This window comes from Myotis daubentonii, chromosome 14, assembly GCF_963259705.1.
Source record: "Myotis daubentonii chromosome 14, mMyoDau2.1, whole genome shotgun sequence".
Classification (NCBI taxonomy): Eukaryota; Metazoa; Chordata; class Mammalia; order Chiroptera; family Vespertilionidae; genus Myotis; species Myotis daubentonii.
Window position 1 is genome coordinate 8,882,516 of NC_081853.1, and position 16,974 is coordinate 8,899,489.

General features: G+C 47.9%; 1 protein-coding gene across 1 annotated transcript in view; it reads left to right on the top strand.

Annotated features, from left to right (window-relative positions):
* ADAMTS9 (ADAM metallopeptidase with thrombospondin type 1 motif 9) overlaps positions 1-7,864 on the top strand; it is a 166,388-nt gene extending 158,524 nt beyond the window's left edge. The window contains exons 39-40 of the mRNA XM_059663055.1: positions 4,514-4,608; positions 6,383-7,864. Coding sequence (XP_059519038.1) covers positions 4,514-4,603 — 90 coding nt within the window. The 3' untranslated portion in view covers positions 4,604-4,608; positions 6,383-7,864. The remainder of the gene's footprint in view (positions 1-4,513; positions 4,609-6,382) is intronic.
* The last annotated feature ends 9,110 nt before the right edge of the window (positions 7,865-16,974 follow it).

A 16,974-nucleotide genomic window follows, 5' to 3' on the forward strand; every position in this document is an offset into this window, starting at 1 on the left:
AACAATGTGGGGGGTGGGGGGTGGCGGAGCAGGAGTGCTCGCTAGCCGTGGGCCTGGCTTCTGGCAGAGCAGTGCTCCCCCTGTGGGAGCACACTGACCACCAGAGGGCAGCTCCTGCATTGAGCATCTGCCTCCTGGTGGTCAGTGCACATCCTAGTGACCAGTCGTTCAGTCGACTTGTATATTAGCCTTTTATTATATAGGATTACTGTTCCAACATTTTCTCAGCCCTGAGGCTGGCCACAGTTTTTAGGAGCTGGTGGAGGTGGCGAAGGAAGCAGGCTTCCTTGAGATGAACGTGCGGGCTGAGCCAAGTCTGAGCTGGGCCCGCTGGTACCCAGAGCGCCACGTGGATTTTGTCCACATGGGATCCCACCAGGAGTGAGGCAGGTGGGACAGCCCCTTGGCCCAGGGACCGGCCTCTAGGCAAAGGCTTTCTCTGCACCTGCATGGCTCAGGTGCTAATGCGTTTCTACTCTGCTTGTATGTGAGGGACAGACAGACAGACAGACGGAAAGGGGTGCGTGGCCCAGAGCTGAGAGCGGAGGGAGAAGGAAAGGAAGTCCCGTCAGGCTGCATGGGAGAGGCGCCCCCTCTGTGTGCGCCTGGGGACGAGGGGTCTGGAGGCCTGTGTTCTGAGACCTCCGGCCTGGCCCCAGGGCCTCACTGACAATCCTGTGCGGTTGCAGGGGAGGAGGGTAGAAGAAGAGCCGTAATAGAAGAATCGCTCTGAAGTGTAAAATGAGTGAAGGTTGTGCTGCCGTAGAGGAGATAGACTCGGTGCCTGTCCAGCTCACTTACAGCCAGTGGCGTGAAGGTAGCAGGAGGTAAATGTGTGTTTGTGGTACAGAAGCAGGTCTCCTTTCTCTACCGTGGCCTGCCAGCCTGCCTCCCACCCGCGATTCCTTCTGAGAACCCAGCTGTCTGCCACGTGTAGAGGTCACACTCCAGACAGCGTAGTGAAACCACCTTACACGTCTGTGCTTCTACGCTGTGCATCCCTGTAGAAATCAGGCACGCTTCTACAGATATTCATATGTATGTGACTCTCTGGGGCCGGATTGAAAGTGTAGGTACATCCACATGCCATGTTTTGTGGGCAGTTTCACCACCAGCACACGCCAAAGAAAGGTAAATGAGCTCACTCCAGGCCCAGGCCTGCTGGCTTGGCTGAGGCACCGGGAGACTTCCCCTCTCATATTGACTGAGGAAACAGAAGTTGGGGAAAGTATGCAATAGAAACCATCCTTAATGGTGCAGAGAGTCATTCATCTTCATATATGTAAGAGCTCAAACAGGCCGGCTAACCACATGTTCGTTGAAGTCATAGGGCTTATTTCTGGAAAGATCCATTTGCTCTAGTGAAGAACTAAAAACAATTTACAATTACTGATTTGTTGTAGGTGAGTGGGTGCTTCTAAAATGCTGGAAAACAGACCCTTTCCTCAGAAATAGGCACTGTTTCCATGGCAACTTTATGCTACGCATTTCCCCAGTACGTTTTGTTGTTGTTGTTGTTTTGTAATAAAAATAAGTTTGGGGTTAGTTTTTATCTACATCACGTTAGCTGAGTCCCAATTAATGAAATAACATGACAGTTGCAAAGTCATTATCAATGGTTTTACAAATACCAGCCTTTCTTCATCTCCATGACAACAGGCAATGATGGAGATGCACAGAGGAGGAAACACACCCTCATGATACAGACAGCGAATATTCCGCAAATATTAGGTTAAGTACTAGGCCAAGCACTGTACATGCCTTCATTGACTTACAGCAAACCTGTAAGGAGAGACTAATTTCACCCCCATTTCCAGGCGCCCCGGCTTACAGTTACTTAAAGATGCAGCGCCTGCCCCACGTCGCCAGCAGGCCCTCTCTCCGCCGGGTCAGGAGAGAGTTTAGGTGAAGCTCAAGCTTTGATGAGACAGAGGCATTCTAGCATGTTGCATCCTACGACCACCAGACAAATTCCCAGCCTGGGAGAAGGTTCCTGGCTAGCAGCTTGGTCTGTCTTCAGATCCAGTTGCTGGCGTCAGACTCGCTCCAGAACTCACATGGGCCTTAAAGCCAGGGCCATCGGGGTGATAGAAACCCACCAACTCATCTCACTCATACTCCAAGGCATGCACATGTGAGAGAGAGAGAATCTAACTTGTTCTCTTTATTTGTTAAATTGGCCAAGTTCTATGTCTAATAAGAGTAGCCTTATTTGCAAGAGACTTTCCTAATTTGGCCATAAGAACCAAATATTCATAGCCTTTGACCCAGTTCTGGGAACGTAGCCAAATGCAGGCACACAATGGCCCATCACAGTGTTACTTCCAATAGTGGATGGCATATGGGAAACATCTAAGATGCCAAACACTGTGCAGAGTGGAGGCGGGGGGGTGGGGGGGGGGCAGCACGACACAGTGAATTTCCACAGTGGGGAAGACGCCAGTTAAACAAGTTCTTCCTCGCATGGTGAAGCATTAGGAGAACTAACTAGCAGAGTGATCCGAATCCCAGGTCAAAAAGAAGAGTGCGCCTCAGCCTCATTCATTCATTCATTCATTCAACAGATGCGTATTTCGTATCACTCTGAGCCACACAGGGTGGGGGAGACGCAGGTTCACAGTGTGAGTGTGTAAAGCACACTTATTTTTGTATTGCTGTTTATGAACTATTGCCTTATTTTCCATATGTACCCCTGCAAACATGCGTTTGCCCACCCCGTATGCGGTGCTAGGTTCTGGAGAGCCTTGAATCCTAAGCTGACATTGCCTTGCCAGCCTGGGGCTCACCTTCTAGCAGGAAGACAGGTGTAAAGGAAGAACTGCCTATCTTTACAGGCTGCTGTGTAGCAGTCACTGGGTCAGGAAGGCATGTCAAGGGAAGGACCCTGGGCTGGGTCCTGTCGAAAGTTGGGCTGACCCAGTGCACGCAGAGGGCAAGGAAGAGAGCGAGCTCCAGGTAGAGGAGCGACATGTGCACAGGCCCAGTGTACAGAGCACATCGGAAAAGCAGCCCAAAGAAATTCCGGGAGCAGGGCAGGGGAGAGGGAAGTGATGGTATCTGGAGTGAACACCCAGGACTTTAGGTCAGGGGTGGGGAAGGTCCGGCCCGCTGGCCATGTAGGGCCCACAAAATCATTGGGTCTGGCCCTGCCAAGGCATTAGGGGGTCCGTTAATTAAATGTTTGACCAAATGTAGCAGGCTGAATTTTCAGTTGATAATTTTGTATGGCCTATGAATGAGGTTCTAACTATGCAAGTGGCCCCGGGCAGAGAAGAGGTTCCCCACCCCTGCTCTAGATCAAGGGTTGGAAAACTTTCTCCGCTAAGGACAGGTTTATTTTCTCTGGACAGATTTCTTTGGCTATTGCAATAGAACAAGATTTCATGGGTAAACTGTTTCCATTCTTGGCCAACAAATGAGCGACTTTGAAACTTATTTACTCATTGCATTTTTTATTTTTACAAAGAAATTGTGCTTCGGTGAGATACTCCTTTTTAAACGTTCTGAACTTAGGGCATTGCTCTCCCGTGAGTTGGGAGCACTGTGATGAAGGCCGAGTTTGGTAACAGGTTTGGCAGCGGTCGCCAGCCCATGGTCCGCAGACACTATTGGTCTGTGAGGTCCGAAAGGTTGCGCCTGCGGGTTTAGAGTGTTTTCTCCTCGCGCAGCTGTGATGTCGTTGTGTGATAAAGCCCAGGCTTTGCCCTCTCAATTTGATAACGTGATAATCCACCCAGCACTGTACCTCAAAAGTGTAGCGTCCAGAGTCTACTTTTCTCTTCTTGTTTTGACACTAGTAATAAAAAAAATAAAGCAGAATGTTATGATATAGAATACGCCTGGCACTCAAAGCACTGTCGACTGAAGAGGTGTCCCTGTGATTGGCAGTGTGCAGAGTAGCAATATAGAGCAAGAGAGCTGTCCCAGCTACTCAACCCTGGAGTCATGGAGTGAATGAACAGGGCTACGTTTCAATCAAACTTTATGGGCAGTGAAACTTGAATTTTATAAAATTTTCACCTGTCAAGAAGTATTATTATTATTATTATTATTATTATTATTATTATTTGCTTCTTCTAAACTGTTTAAAAATGTACACATGCCCTGGCCGGTAGCTCAGTTGGTTAGAGCATCATTCTGATGCGCCAAGGTTGTGGGTTCAATCCCTGGTCAGGGCACATACAAGAAGCAAGCAATGAATGCACCAGTAAGTGGAACAACAAATCAATGTTTCTCTCTGTGTGTCTCCCCCTTCCTCTCTCTCCAATTAATAAATTAAAAAATTAAATTAAAACATCAACACTGTGTTGACCTGTGGGCCATCCGGAAGTGGGCGGCAGGCTGCCCTGAGCCCACGGCCATCAGTCTGCTTCGCCTCACGGTGAGGGACAGGCCTCGCTGCCTTCCAGAAGGCCCGCCCCCTGTGTGCGCAGGAGCGATTGCCTGCAGAGCCAGGGCAAGCGCTGGAAACGCCAGCCACGCGGGTAGTCTAATGTCATGCGTCTCCTTGCAGGATGGCACCCGAGTGGTGGGGACATGCGGCGGTTACTGTGGGAAATGCACTCCGTCCTCGGGCACTGGCCTGGAGGTTCAGATTTTATAGTTAAGGTAAGTCAGTTCTGTCTGTCTGTCTATCTCTCTATCTATCTACCTCATTCTTTCCGCAGCCTGATGAGTAACAAATGTGGCCAGCCCCGTTGCCCCCAGTCGGGGGACTGTCCTGCCTTTTCCTCCCCTGCTCATCGGCCCTCCACCCTGGGGTCTGAGGCTTCCTGCGTCAGCTTTGGCTGCAGAGCCGGTTAAATGCTGGTACTGGGCTCTGTCTCAGCAGGTCCTGCCTCAGTGGGTGTCTGGTAGATGCAGGAATCAGTATTTTTAGGACAAAGAATTCTGGTGTGGGTGACTCAACCTTTGCGAATGCTGCCTGGAGTGTTGTAATAATAATACTTAGGGTGTTCACTGCGCCCTGACTGTGTGCCAGGCACCACGCTCAGCACTTTGCAGGCATCATTTCATGGAATCCTCTCAAGAAAGCCACATGTGGGGCTGTGATCCTCGTTTCACAGATGGGAGCCGCGGCCCACACAGTAGGCAGTTGGCCTGTGGGCACCATGAGTCCCCTTGGCAGAGCCCGGGCATGTCCTACCAGAGCCCCTGCCCTCCTGACTGCACTGTGGCACACACTTTGGGTGCAATTGGGAGCTTGTTAAACATGCAGAACCCCAGGCCTCACCTAGGTCCCGTGAAACCAGAATCTGCATCCCTAGGAGAGTCGTGCTTGCTGAAGCTTGGCAATCCCTGGTCTCACCACAGTATGCCGACAAGTGCCTTCCCTGCCGGGCAAAGGGCAGATTGGTCCTGCTTTTTCTTGCCCCAGTGCCCTCAGCCACAAGGGAAGAACTCAACTACTCATATGACCTCCCACTAATTGCCGTCCAGTTTCCAGCAGCCCATGATCCTGGGAAGCTCTTAGGAGAACCTAGTTGTCACTTATAAAGCAGTATTTCAAGGTTCAATTAAACATCTAAATTCAAGATTATGATCTCAAGTTAGGATTATTTCCTTCACAAGAGGCAAAAGACCAAAAGGGAACTTACTGTCTTAAATAACTCAGCCATTCAAGCAGTGGCCTGGCTTCAGGCATGGCTGGATCCAGAGGCTCAAACGGAGTCATCCGGACCCGTTCTTTCTCCATCAGTCAGCAGTGCTTGTCTCTTAAACGGCTTCATTCTCAGGCGGGTCCTCTCCCCCCACCATGGCCCCTGGCAGCTCTCGGCTCACACCACCCTCACAGCTCATGGTCCCAAGTAAATGCTCAGCTCCAGCATCCATTCTGCACAGGAACTCTGGCTCTGGTTGGGTCACATGGCAACTTCTGAACCAATCACAGTGTCCAGGAAATGGAGACCATGTGCCCACCTAGAGTCCGGTGATTGACAGCTTCATTTGGAAGAGACACAGTTCCCACGCATAAGGGGTTTGTTATCAGAAATGGGGAGATGGGATGGAGGCAGCAAAGTCAGCAAGTATCCACTAGAGATCCCCATTATATGTGTGTGTATACATTTTACATATGGTAAATAAATGTTTGCGTGTGTTTTACATAATATTTACATGTACATATAGGGAAAAGCCTAGAAGGAAATATACCAGTATGAGAAGAGCGTTACCTCGGGTGGGAATTTCCGGCTAGTGACTTGTTATTCTTTATGCTTCCCTGAAATCTACATGTTTCTTACAGCAAACATCCTTTACTTGTAAAATCTAAGAGAACAACGTGTGATTGTTCATTCTACATGAAAAAATGTATGCATTGCCTACGCTTGGCTTGTGACCTTTGAGACAGAAGATTGACCTTTCTTGGTGGCTCATCTGTTTCCAGGTGCCCTGAAGAGGAAGCCGTGATGGATGGATGAAGGATAGTAATGCAATACCTCCACCTAAAATCTGGGCGTGTGTGTGTGCGCGTGTGCGTGTGCGTGTGTGTGTGTGTGTGTGGACTTGTATGCTTGTGTGTGTGTGTACATATACATATGCATATATAAACCTATATACACACACACATCTCCGGATATGGGTGTGTATATTTGTGGAATGTCCTAATGATGTAAAGTTTAATATTTATGTTTGAAATTATTTATTGTGATGTAATATTTTTGTACGTAAAATGATTCTATTACGACTGCCTTTTGCAATATTTTGTTCCTTGCAGTCAGACCACTGCATTTTACGTACTCTACATTATATGTAGTATTATGACAAAAGTGATCCTTCATTATCACGGTACACTATTGTTTACTTTCTATATGTAAATCTTTTTATTGCTCATTTTTTTTAAAAAAATTGTAATTTGTTTTTTAAAACAATCTAGCTATCATCAAGGTGCTACAGCAGTATTTGCCATTTCTATGAAAGCATCATTAGCCCGTAAGGAATTTAGTGGTGTCACAGATTGTACCAGCTATGAATTACGTTAAGTATCTATTCAGTTTCACGTGAACTCTGGGAACAAAATTGCTGCCTTGGTGCTACTATTGTATTATTTAAGTGATCTTCAGACTCAGAAATGTAAACACATTTAATAAGGGAGGAACCGAAGGACGTTGTCCAATGGACGGAACCACTTGGCTAGAGTGAGACCAGCTGTTTACCCTGTTTTCGGACATGTCTTTCTCGGAAGAGTTGTACTCTGTTCTTTTTATTGTTGTTGTTATGAATATGTTTTGCTTCAGTTCATGGTGCCTCAGTCCCTCCGCGTGAAATGGAGGGCCCCACAAGTAGTGTCATTCCAGGGACCTTGAGAAAGAGAGGTCCTCTCAGCATTTTGCTAAGACTTTCTGAAATGACGTCCAAGTTTACCAGTTGTAAGATGAGGATGCATACATAGGACGGCTGGCCTTCAGCACCGCCAGAGTACCCGGAGGTTCAGACCCAGGTGCTTAGTCATTGCCTTTTGCATGAAAACATTGGCGACATGCCTTCTCCTCCGGCCGTGAGCCCGAGACCCTGCCAGTGTTCGTGGCTGCTGCAGTGATCGCCATTTGTGACAAGACATGAACTGTGGAGTACCAGGTTCCCCATCTTTCTGATCGCCCATCACCCCACTCTGCTACATCTTTCCAAAAGGAAGTGCCAAAGCCATGGTCCTCCTGCCTTCCAACCTGACAGGAGGGAAGTCATTGCCCACACCCCCTGGCAGACCCTGCCACTTCCATAAACCAAAGAGATGAAGAAAAACCTGGCAGTGTTCTCCAAGCCCCGGAACTCCAGAGCGCGCCAGGAGAGGGTATACTCAGTGTATGAATATGTGCTGTTCTCCATTGTTAACACATTGCAAAAATATACTATGAATAAATACCATGACCACGACCAAACAGTTGTGTTCCACCTGGTTTCTGGACTCTCGTTCAAGTGGGAATGAAAATGTCTCTAGTTTTTAAGATTGCCAGATTGAGAAGAAATGCAGTTCCTAATCTCAACAATTACAGTTGCTATTTTATTTTTTTTAATATATTTTATTGATTTTTAACAGAGAGGAAGGGAGAGGGATAGAGAGTTAGAAACATCAGTCAGCTGCCTCTTGCACTCTCCCTGCTAGGGATGCGCCCGCAACTCAGGCACATGCCCTTGACCGGAATCAAACCTGGGACCCTTCAGTCCGCAGGCCGACGCTCTATCCACTGAGCCAAACCGGTCAGGGCTACAGTTGCTATTTTAGAGACAGATAAGAGATGGGGACTGTCCCCAAGTTTCTCTTTTTATCACTCAAATAAGTGGAAGTGATTCTTCCAGAAATCAGAGGTATAAACCTCTTATCTGTGTGACAGAGAACAAAGGAACTAATGACCCAGATTTAAGTGGGATTTGGGAGCTTACCTGTCCATTATTGTAACAGTAATTTCTACACTACAGACTAACGGTGTCTCTAGAAATGAGAGCTTTCCAAAGAAGTCTAATAGTTAGTGGACATTCACCATAGACCAGGCCCTTTATTAAATTGTTTTAGCTCATCCCCACGACTACACCGGAGAACAGGTAATAAATTTTCGTCATTACATCGAGAAGGAGACAGAGTCTTCGAGACGCAAACAGGCCCTCGGTCACAGACAGTGAATAAGGGGCAGTCCCTGAAGAGCTCTGACTGGATGAGTCAGTCACAAGGCCACCTCCGGAGCCCTCACATTGTCCAGTGGAGGCAGGGACCACGAGCCCATTGGGGTCATGTGTCCAGTGATTGACAGCTTTGGTTGGAACAGGGACAGTTCCCAGAGCAGAAGAGTTTTGTTATCAGAGAAGGGCAGATGGTATGAAGACGGGCAAAAGCAGCAAGTGTCCACTCTAGATTCCAATTGTGTGTGTTTTATGCACACACATATGTGCATGTTGTGAGCATTTGTATGCACGCACACGTGCAAGTGTAAAGTCTCCAAGTCCCATAGCTCACACCACAGTCCCAGCCCCAGCCCCGTCATTCACCAGAATCATCTGAACTTTGCTTCTCGTCCCTCCCCTGACCTCTGCTGACGGCATGATCTCGAGCCTTGGTTTCTTCACCTGTGAAATGAGGCTGTTGATAGTCCTCCCCACCGCCCTGCAGGACTGGGTGTCTGCTGAAGCCCCTCTGAGCCAGGAGCAGCCTCAGAATGGGCCTGATTGGCAAGGTTAAGCTGACGGCAGAGAAGGCGTGGGTTTGGGGCCAGTTAGGAGCGGAGTTCAGCTGCTAATCACAGAGCCTGCCTGTAGCGGCTTACACGCTGGAAGGTGTGTTTCACGGATGTGTCAATTAAACCTGGAGAGAGGCAACCTGGGGTGTGGCAGTTCCACAAAATCATCAGGGATGGAGTTTCTTTCTCTGTGTACTTCTCAATTTTACACAGTTCAGTGTGGCTGCTAGAGCTCCAGCAGTCGCTCCCAAATCCCAGGCAACAAGGAAAAAGGAACGGTGGGTGTGTAAGAGGTGGCCTGGTCCCAGACCTCTGTCCTTCATAAGAGGATTTTGAGAAACCTCACCCACAGATTCCGGTTGTACCTGTTGGCCGGGATTGCGCCCTCTGGCTGCCCCTGGGCTGCGGGGCACGGGGAAATAGGACAGTTGCACAGAGAGCACTGTCACTGCAGGAAACGAGGAGCCTGTTTCTAGGAGAGAAGGCACATGGGTTGGAAAGAGGCAAATAGAAGTCTCTGCACCAGGGTCAGGCACAGAGACTGAGGAGTGAAGGTTTGGAAGCAGTTATCAAAGTGAGAAGAGATCACAGAGCCTGGGCTAGAGCTGTGGCCGTTGAATTGCTCAGTAATTACAGTGATGTCGGTGGTAGAATGAACAAGCGCTGACTGGTTAGGTGCAGGGTGGGCTGTGGGAGAGAAGGCGCTGACTGGCATGAGGACAAGATGAGGTTCCCCTTTGCTTCCAGATAGAAATGGTGATGGGAGGGTGACTGGGTGGGTGAATGGACAGATACAATCTGCTGAAATCCATTAATCTTTTACATTTTTATGTCACTGCGCACATTAAATACCGTCTTGCTATTTTACTCACTTATTCATCGATCCAAAGAATATTTATTGCATCTCTGCTAATTTCCAAGCTCTGATCTGGACACTGGCGGTTCAGCAATGTATTAGGGTACAGACCAAGAGGCTGTCCTTTAGGGCTGCCATATCAAAATGCCACAGATTGGGTGGCTTAGGTTACAGAAATATATTTCCTCATAGGCTAGACGTGCAGGATCAAGGTGCTACTAGGGCTGGTTTCTGGTGAGGCTCCTCTTCCTGGCTTGTAGACAGCCCTCTTTTTGTTCTTGCTGTGTCCCCACATGGGCTTTCCCCAGTGTGGAGAGAGAGCGAGAGCGAGAGCGAGAGAGAGAGAGAGAGAGAGAGAGAGAGAGATCTGGTCTCTTCCTCTTATAAGGACCCCCATCCTTTTGGATTAGGGCTCCACCCTTATGACCTCATTTGACCTTGATGACCCTCTTAGAAGCCCTAGCTCCAGATACAGTCACATTAGGAGTTAGGGCTCCAACATATAAAGTTTGGAAGACAATGCGTTTCATAACAGAGGCTATGCCAGAGAGACCCCAAGATAAGACGGGCATTTATCCCTCTTCCGTTGGCTGTGCAGAGATGGGCAGGCGGGGGCCTGGTGGGTGTCTCTGTCTGCATGGCAACAAAGAACTCAGGCTCCTCCTGTTTTGTGGCTGGGCCATTCTCTGAGGCATCATCCTCACAAGGCTCATCCTCACCGTGTCTGTCTCTAGCCTGCGGGAAGGGGACAGCCATTTTAAGGCAAGACCTGGAAGTTAAAGAAGAACTTTTATTCACAACTTATTGGCAATTGCCTACATCCGTGATCGGCAAACTGCAGCTCGCGAGCCACATGCGGCTCTTTGGCCCCTTGAGTGTGGCTCTTCCTAAGCCTTAGGAGTACCCTAATTAAGTTAATAACAATGTACCTACCTATATAGTTTAAGTTTAAAAAATTTGGCTCTCAAAAGAAATTTCAATCGTTTTACTATTGATATTTGGCTCTGTTGACTAATGAGTTTGCCAACCACTCATGTAGCTGCCTAGATGCATAGCTTCATGTAGCTGCAAGAGAGGCTGGGAAGTGTACTCTCTCGTTGGCAATGCACACCCAGCTACTGCCCAGGGGGGCTCTATTACTAACAGGAAAGAGGGAAGATTAGGCAGCTGCATCTGCCACAGCAGTGAACAAAACCTACAGAAATCTCTGCCTTTTGGAGCTTCCATTTTAGACAAGAGAAAAATAAGCAAGTAAAACACTGCGATTCTTTTCTTGAAATAAATCTGACCGTGTTTCCCACCGTGGCCGTCCCTATCCCATGGCGACATGTCCTGTCACTGCCTGAGCACCAGTGCCTCGCATTCCCAGAGCATCCACACATGCTGTTCCTCCCTCTGCTCTCGCGTGCTGATTTCCCTTCGTCTGTGGGTGGATACAAAAATCATGAATAGCGAGCAAAACCTAGGGTGGCGGGTGGAGAGAAGCACTAGGCCAGCGGTTCTCAACCTGTGGGTCACGACCCCTTTGGGGGTCGAACGACCCTTTCACAGGGGTCACCTAAGACCATCGGAAAACACATATATAATTACACTAGGGGCCCGGTGCACGAAATTCGTGCACTGGGTGGGTGGGGGGAATGTCCCTCAGCCCAGCCTGCCCCCTCTCACATACTGGAAGCCCTCAGGCGTTGACCCCCATCACCCTTCAATCGCAGGATCCGCCCCTTGCCCAGGCCTGACACCTCTGGCCTAGGGGTCCCGCCCGGGCAGCAGGGACCTGCAGTGGCAGCGGGGGGCGCTGCGATCGTGCGGGCTCCGCCCCTGCCCCTGCAGGACGTCTCTGGCTGAGGCGTCCGGCCCGTTCATCGGGGACCCTCAGCTGCAGCGGCCCCACAATCGTGGGCTTCGCTTTAGGCCCAGGCAAGGGACCCCTAGCTCCTGGGACTGCCAGCTTCGACTGTGCCCAGCTCCCATCGCTGGCTCCACCCCTACTTCCTGCTATCACTGGCCAGGGCGGAAAAGGCACCTGATTCTCTGATCATGGCTGGGGGGCAGGGCAAAGGCGGCCCCAGGGCCGCCTTTGCCCTGCCCCCCAGCTCTTAGCTCCCCCCTGGGTTTCCAATCACTGTCAGTGGCAGGGGGCTTCTTCCTGCTTTCCCTTTCGCCTCCCTGCATTGTGCCTACATATGCAAATTAACCGCCATCTTGTTGGCAGCTAACTGCCAATCTTAGTTGGCAGTTAATTTGCATATAGCCCTGATTAGCCAATGAAAAGGGTATCGTCGTACGCCAATTACCATTTTTCTCTTTTATTAGTGTAGATATTGTTTTTGTGATTAATCAGTATGCTTTAATAATGTTCAATTTGTAACAATGAAATTGGGGGTCACCACAACATGAGGAACTGTATTAAAGGGTCGTGCATTAGGAAGGTTGAGAACCACTGCACTAGAGGAAGAAACAGAGCAGGACCAGGAGTCCGGCACACCCAGCGCCTGGGGGAGCGTGTTTTAAATTGGCTGCTAAGAAATTCCTTCTTGGTAAGCTTCCATAGCCAGGAACAGCCCTGGGTCACCATAAAAGCCTGCCTACACCGCAGTGGCCCTGGGAAACTCTCCCTGTCACCAACAGGTGGCAGCAGAGGTCCGGCCCTGTCATTTCAGTCTGGAGTGGGCCACTGCACTGTTAGCCTGCAGGGTTTTGCTGCTAGCTTTTTTTTAAGGTTTTTTACTGTGGTAAATACACTTAACAAAATTTAACATCTTAACTGTTTTTGAAGTGCACAGCTCAGTGGCATTAAGGACATTCACATTGTTGTGCAACCATCACTACCAGCCATCCCCAGATGGTGGGACCTCTTTCCTCTTACAAAACAGAAACTGTGTCCTAAACAACCCCCACTTCCCCTCCCTCACCCCCCCGCCCCCCCCCCCCGTCCCGTCCCGTCCCCCATCCCGCCTCCTGGCAGCTGCCACTCTACTTTGTGTCTGTAAGTGTGATTGCTTTAGGCACTTCCTGTAAGTGGAATCATACACTATTCGCCTTATTTCCCTGAGCATAACATCCATGTTGTAGCATGGCTCAGAATTCCCTTTAAGAAAATATTTTTCAATTACCATTGACATAGAATATTATATTAGTTACAGGTGTACCACCCCATGATTAGACATTATGTAACTTACAAAGTGATCACCCTGATCATTCTGGTACCCATCTGACACCACACATAGTTATTACAATGTTATTGGCTATATTCCCTGTGCTGTATTTTACATCCCTGTGACTATTTTTATGACTGGTAATTTGTATTTCTTAGTTCCTTCACTTTTTTCACCCCGTCCCCAACCCCCTCCCATCTGGAGACCATCAGTTTGTTCTCTGTGTCTGATTTTTCTGCTTATTTCAGAGGTAATTTTGTGAGGACATTTTGAGGTCCTAGGCCCTGAGAAGATTATGTTATTCCCCTCAAACACGTACCTCAAAATTAAAAACAAGTCCAGACCGTGAATTTAGGGTGTGTTTTTTCATGAAGACAATTTTTTTTAAATATCAAATATCAATTTCCTCCGAAAACCTGAAGACCATCTTTGCTGCAGCCAGAGCACAGGTTTCCTCTGCTCAATAGGTGACCAGCTAGTTTTACACGATTAATCCCAATGATACCCAATAAGGACTCTGAGTCGCGAGTTTGACATGCTGGCCTTACAGGCTATTGATAGGAGTGTCCATGTGGTTGAGGATGGTGTTTGTACATAAAAATGACAACTAATATTCAATTTATTACATTTCCAAGTACAAAAACCTAGTTCTTAAAAGAACTTCAGAGTTCGGCTTACAAATCCTATTATTTTACTTATCAGCCTAGTGTTTAGCAATTACTTTTTGAAAAACTTCTGAATGCTGTTTGCTCCATTCATGACTTAGACAATTAAAAGCATTCTAATATTTTATACAGTATTTATACATTTCATGAATTTTATTCCTGTCATATGTCCTTCAATTATCTAACTTATGAAAGTCTTTTCTAACTATTTAATCTTTATAAATACAAAAATATAAATAGTATATGAATCAGTAGACTTAAGGTTCTTTTAAATATTTCAAAGTGGAAAATTAATTTAGTATGGTTTTAACTTAAAACATATTTTAAATTGGCATTATAAACTACCACTCTAACAGCTCAAATGTTTAAAATCATGACTATTATATAAACTATTAGCTATCAAATTTTTACATGTTCCTCAGCACACAAATGTTCATACGGGGTCCTGATTCCCTTAAGCATTTTTAGATCTTAGCTCTTGCTCTGGGCATGACTAAAAGTCGTGTGTGTGCTCACTCAGCGCTGTAGACTCAGGTAAGGCTCACTCAGCGGGCCGGTCAGGTAAAGCATGAGAGCAGCAGATCACCAGGGTGGTTCTTCTCACTCCAGCTCTGCACTCACTCATTTCCTATTGCTCTGCAACAAATGACCTCAACCCAAATGTTACCTTTCAGTTCTGGCGCCCAGCCCTCTAAAACGGACCAGCGAGGGACTGTGTTCCCTCTGGAGCAGTGGTTCTCAACCTTCCTAATGCCGCGACCCTTTAACACAGTTCCTCATGTTGTGGTGGTGCCCAACCATAAAATTATTTTCGTTACTACTTCATAACTGTAATTTTGCTACTGTTATGAATCGTAACATAAATATCTGATATGCAGGATGTATTTTCATTGTAACAAATGGAACATAATTAAAGCGTAGTGACTAATCACAAAAACAATATGTAATTATATATGTGTTTTCCAATGGTCTTAGGCGACCCCTGTGAAAGGGTCGTTCGACCCCCAAAGGGGTCGCCACCCACAGGTTGAGAACCACTGCTCTGGAGGCTGCAGGGCAGAATCTGCCTCCTCACTGTTTCTGGCTTCCGGAGGCCGCCTGCATTCCCTGGCTCGTTGCCCCCTCCTCCATCTTCGAAGCCAGCAGGGTAGCATCTTCAAATCTCTACTCCCTCTCTGACCTCTGCTTCCATCATCCATCCCCAGTTTGACGGAGTTTGACTCACTTGCCTCCTTCTGATTGCATAGGACCCACCAGATGGCCCAGGATCACCTCCTTGTATTAAGAGCCTTAACTTAATCACATCTGCAAACGCCCTGTGGAATGCCAGGCAGCATCCTCACAGGCTTGGAGATTGGGATGTGGACATCTCTCGGAGGTCATTCTGTCTACTACACCTTTTCCACACATTTAAGGACCAGAGATACTGGCCAGATGCTGCTATGATTGTCCAAGTCCCTAATAGGCCACACTGGCCTGTAGGTCAATGACCTTTAACTTCAAAAGAAGGATGTTCCATAGCCCATGTTCCTGGATTAAAATGCCACATATTACTTGACGCCCCTCCCCAGCGCCCACCCCTACTCCCCCGCCCCCTGCATCTCAAAGTCTATAACAGGCAGACTGCTTGATTGAATTTTGCATGTTGTTCTTACATATAAACATCTTCCTGTCTTGGTCCAAAGCCTTAACAAGAACTCTGTTTTTAGATATACTTCCTGGGACATGTGATTCTTATGGTGCTAGAGTGGTGGTCTAGGATCTTTCTTGTCTCTGTCCTGCTTCAAAGCTAATGGGGCCTCTCTTAGCTCATGACAGTCTTTTAGGACATGAGCCACTGTTATGTACAGAAACTTTCTTAGATAGACTTAGGAAGGTTCTTTCTTTGTCTTTCTTGATAAGCCAGGATACTTCTTCACTGCTTCATGCTCAGCCTCACAGGGGCTGAACAGAGGCACATCTGGGAGCCTCTGAGCCCAGCACAGCCAGGGCCAAGGAAGGAGACTCAGGGGGTTCCTGTGTGGTCCCTGGACATACCCCAAGCTTCCTCAGTCAGCGGCTGCAGGGATGGGGCCTGAGAATCTGCCTCTGACAGGCTTCCCAAGCGACCTATGCACAAAGGGAGACCCACCTTTCTGAGGCGACTTCTTCCCACTCGGCAGGGAGTCTCTGGACAGGGGCAGTTCCCCTCACCCTGCCACTCCAGCACTTAGCGTTTGCCCAGGGTGTGCGGGCAGTACCCACGGACTCTGCAACAAGATGGAATGGCTTGTCTTCATTCCCCCACTCCCTGGCTGTGTAACCTTGACCATGACTCTTAACTCCTGGCTTCACCTTCCTTTTCAGTGAAATGAGGGATGATAATGACACCCGTGTCATGTGGTTGCTTTGAGGATCCAACATGCTATTACATTTAGAACACTGCATGTAGTGAGTGCTCGGTATCTCTCAGCTATTAGAAAGTACACATAATGCATGAGTAAAGTACACATCATGCATGCTTCGATTTGGGAAAGGCTGTTGTGATGAAGGTATGAAGGTATTGGCCCCAACTTTTACCTCGACTCCATGTCCTAGAGGTGAGAAAACTAGGGTTTGTGTAAGATTCCTCCTCAGATTCCATCTGCTCACAAAATACTGCAATTCTTTCTCTTTCCCAACATGTGGATCAAGGATTATGTCATGACTAGAAGGGACCTGAAAGGGTATACTAGTATAGGTCAATAATAATAATAACTTCATCACCAGAATAATTAAGTTGTATTTACTGACCATTTTATTATGTGTAATGGTTAATTCTGCGTGTCACCTTGGCCAGGCCAGGGTACCCAGGTTGACCAAACACTAGTCTAGATGGTTTTAGTCAAGCACTAGTCTAGAGGTAGCTGTGAAGGTGTTTCCTCGGTGTGATGAACATTTTAATCAGTAATCAGTAGGCTGTGAGTAAAGCAGATTACCCTCCACACTGTGCGTGGGCCTCATCCAATCAGTTGAAGTCCTTAAGGGGAAAGACTCCGTCCTCTGAGGAAGAGGGAATTCTGCCTCCAGATGCCTTCAGACTGCACCATCCGCTCTTCCTGGGCCCCAGTCTGCAGCCTGCCCTGCACCTTTCAGACTTGCCAGCTTCCACG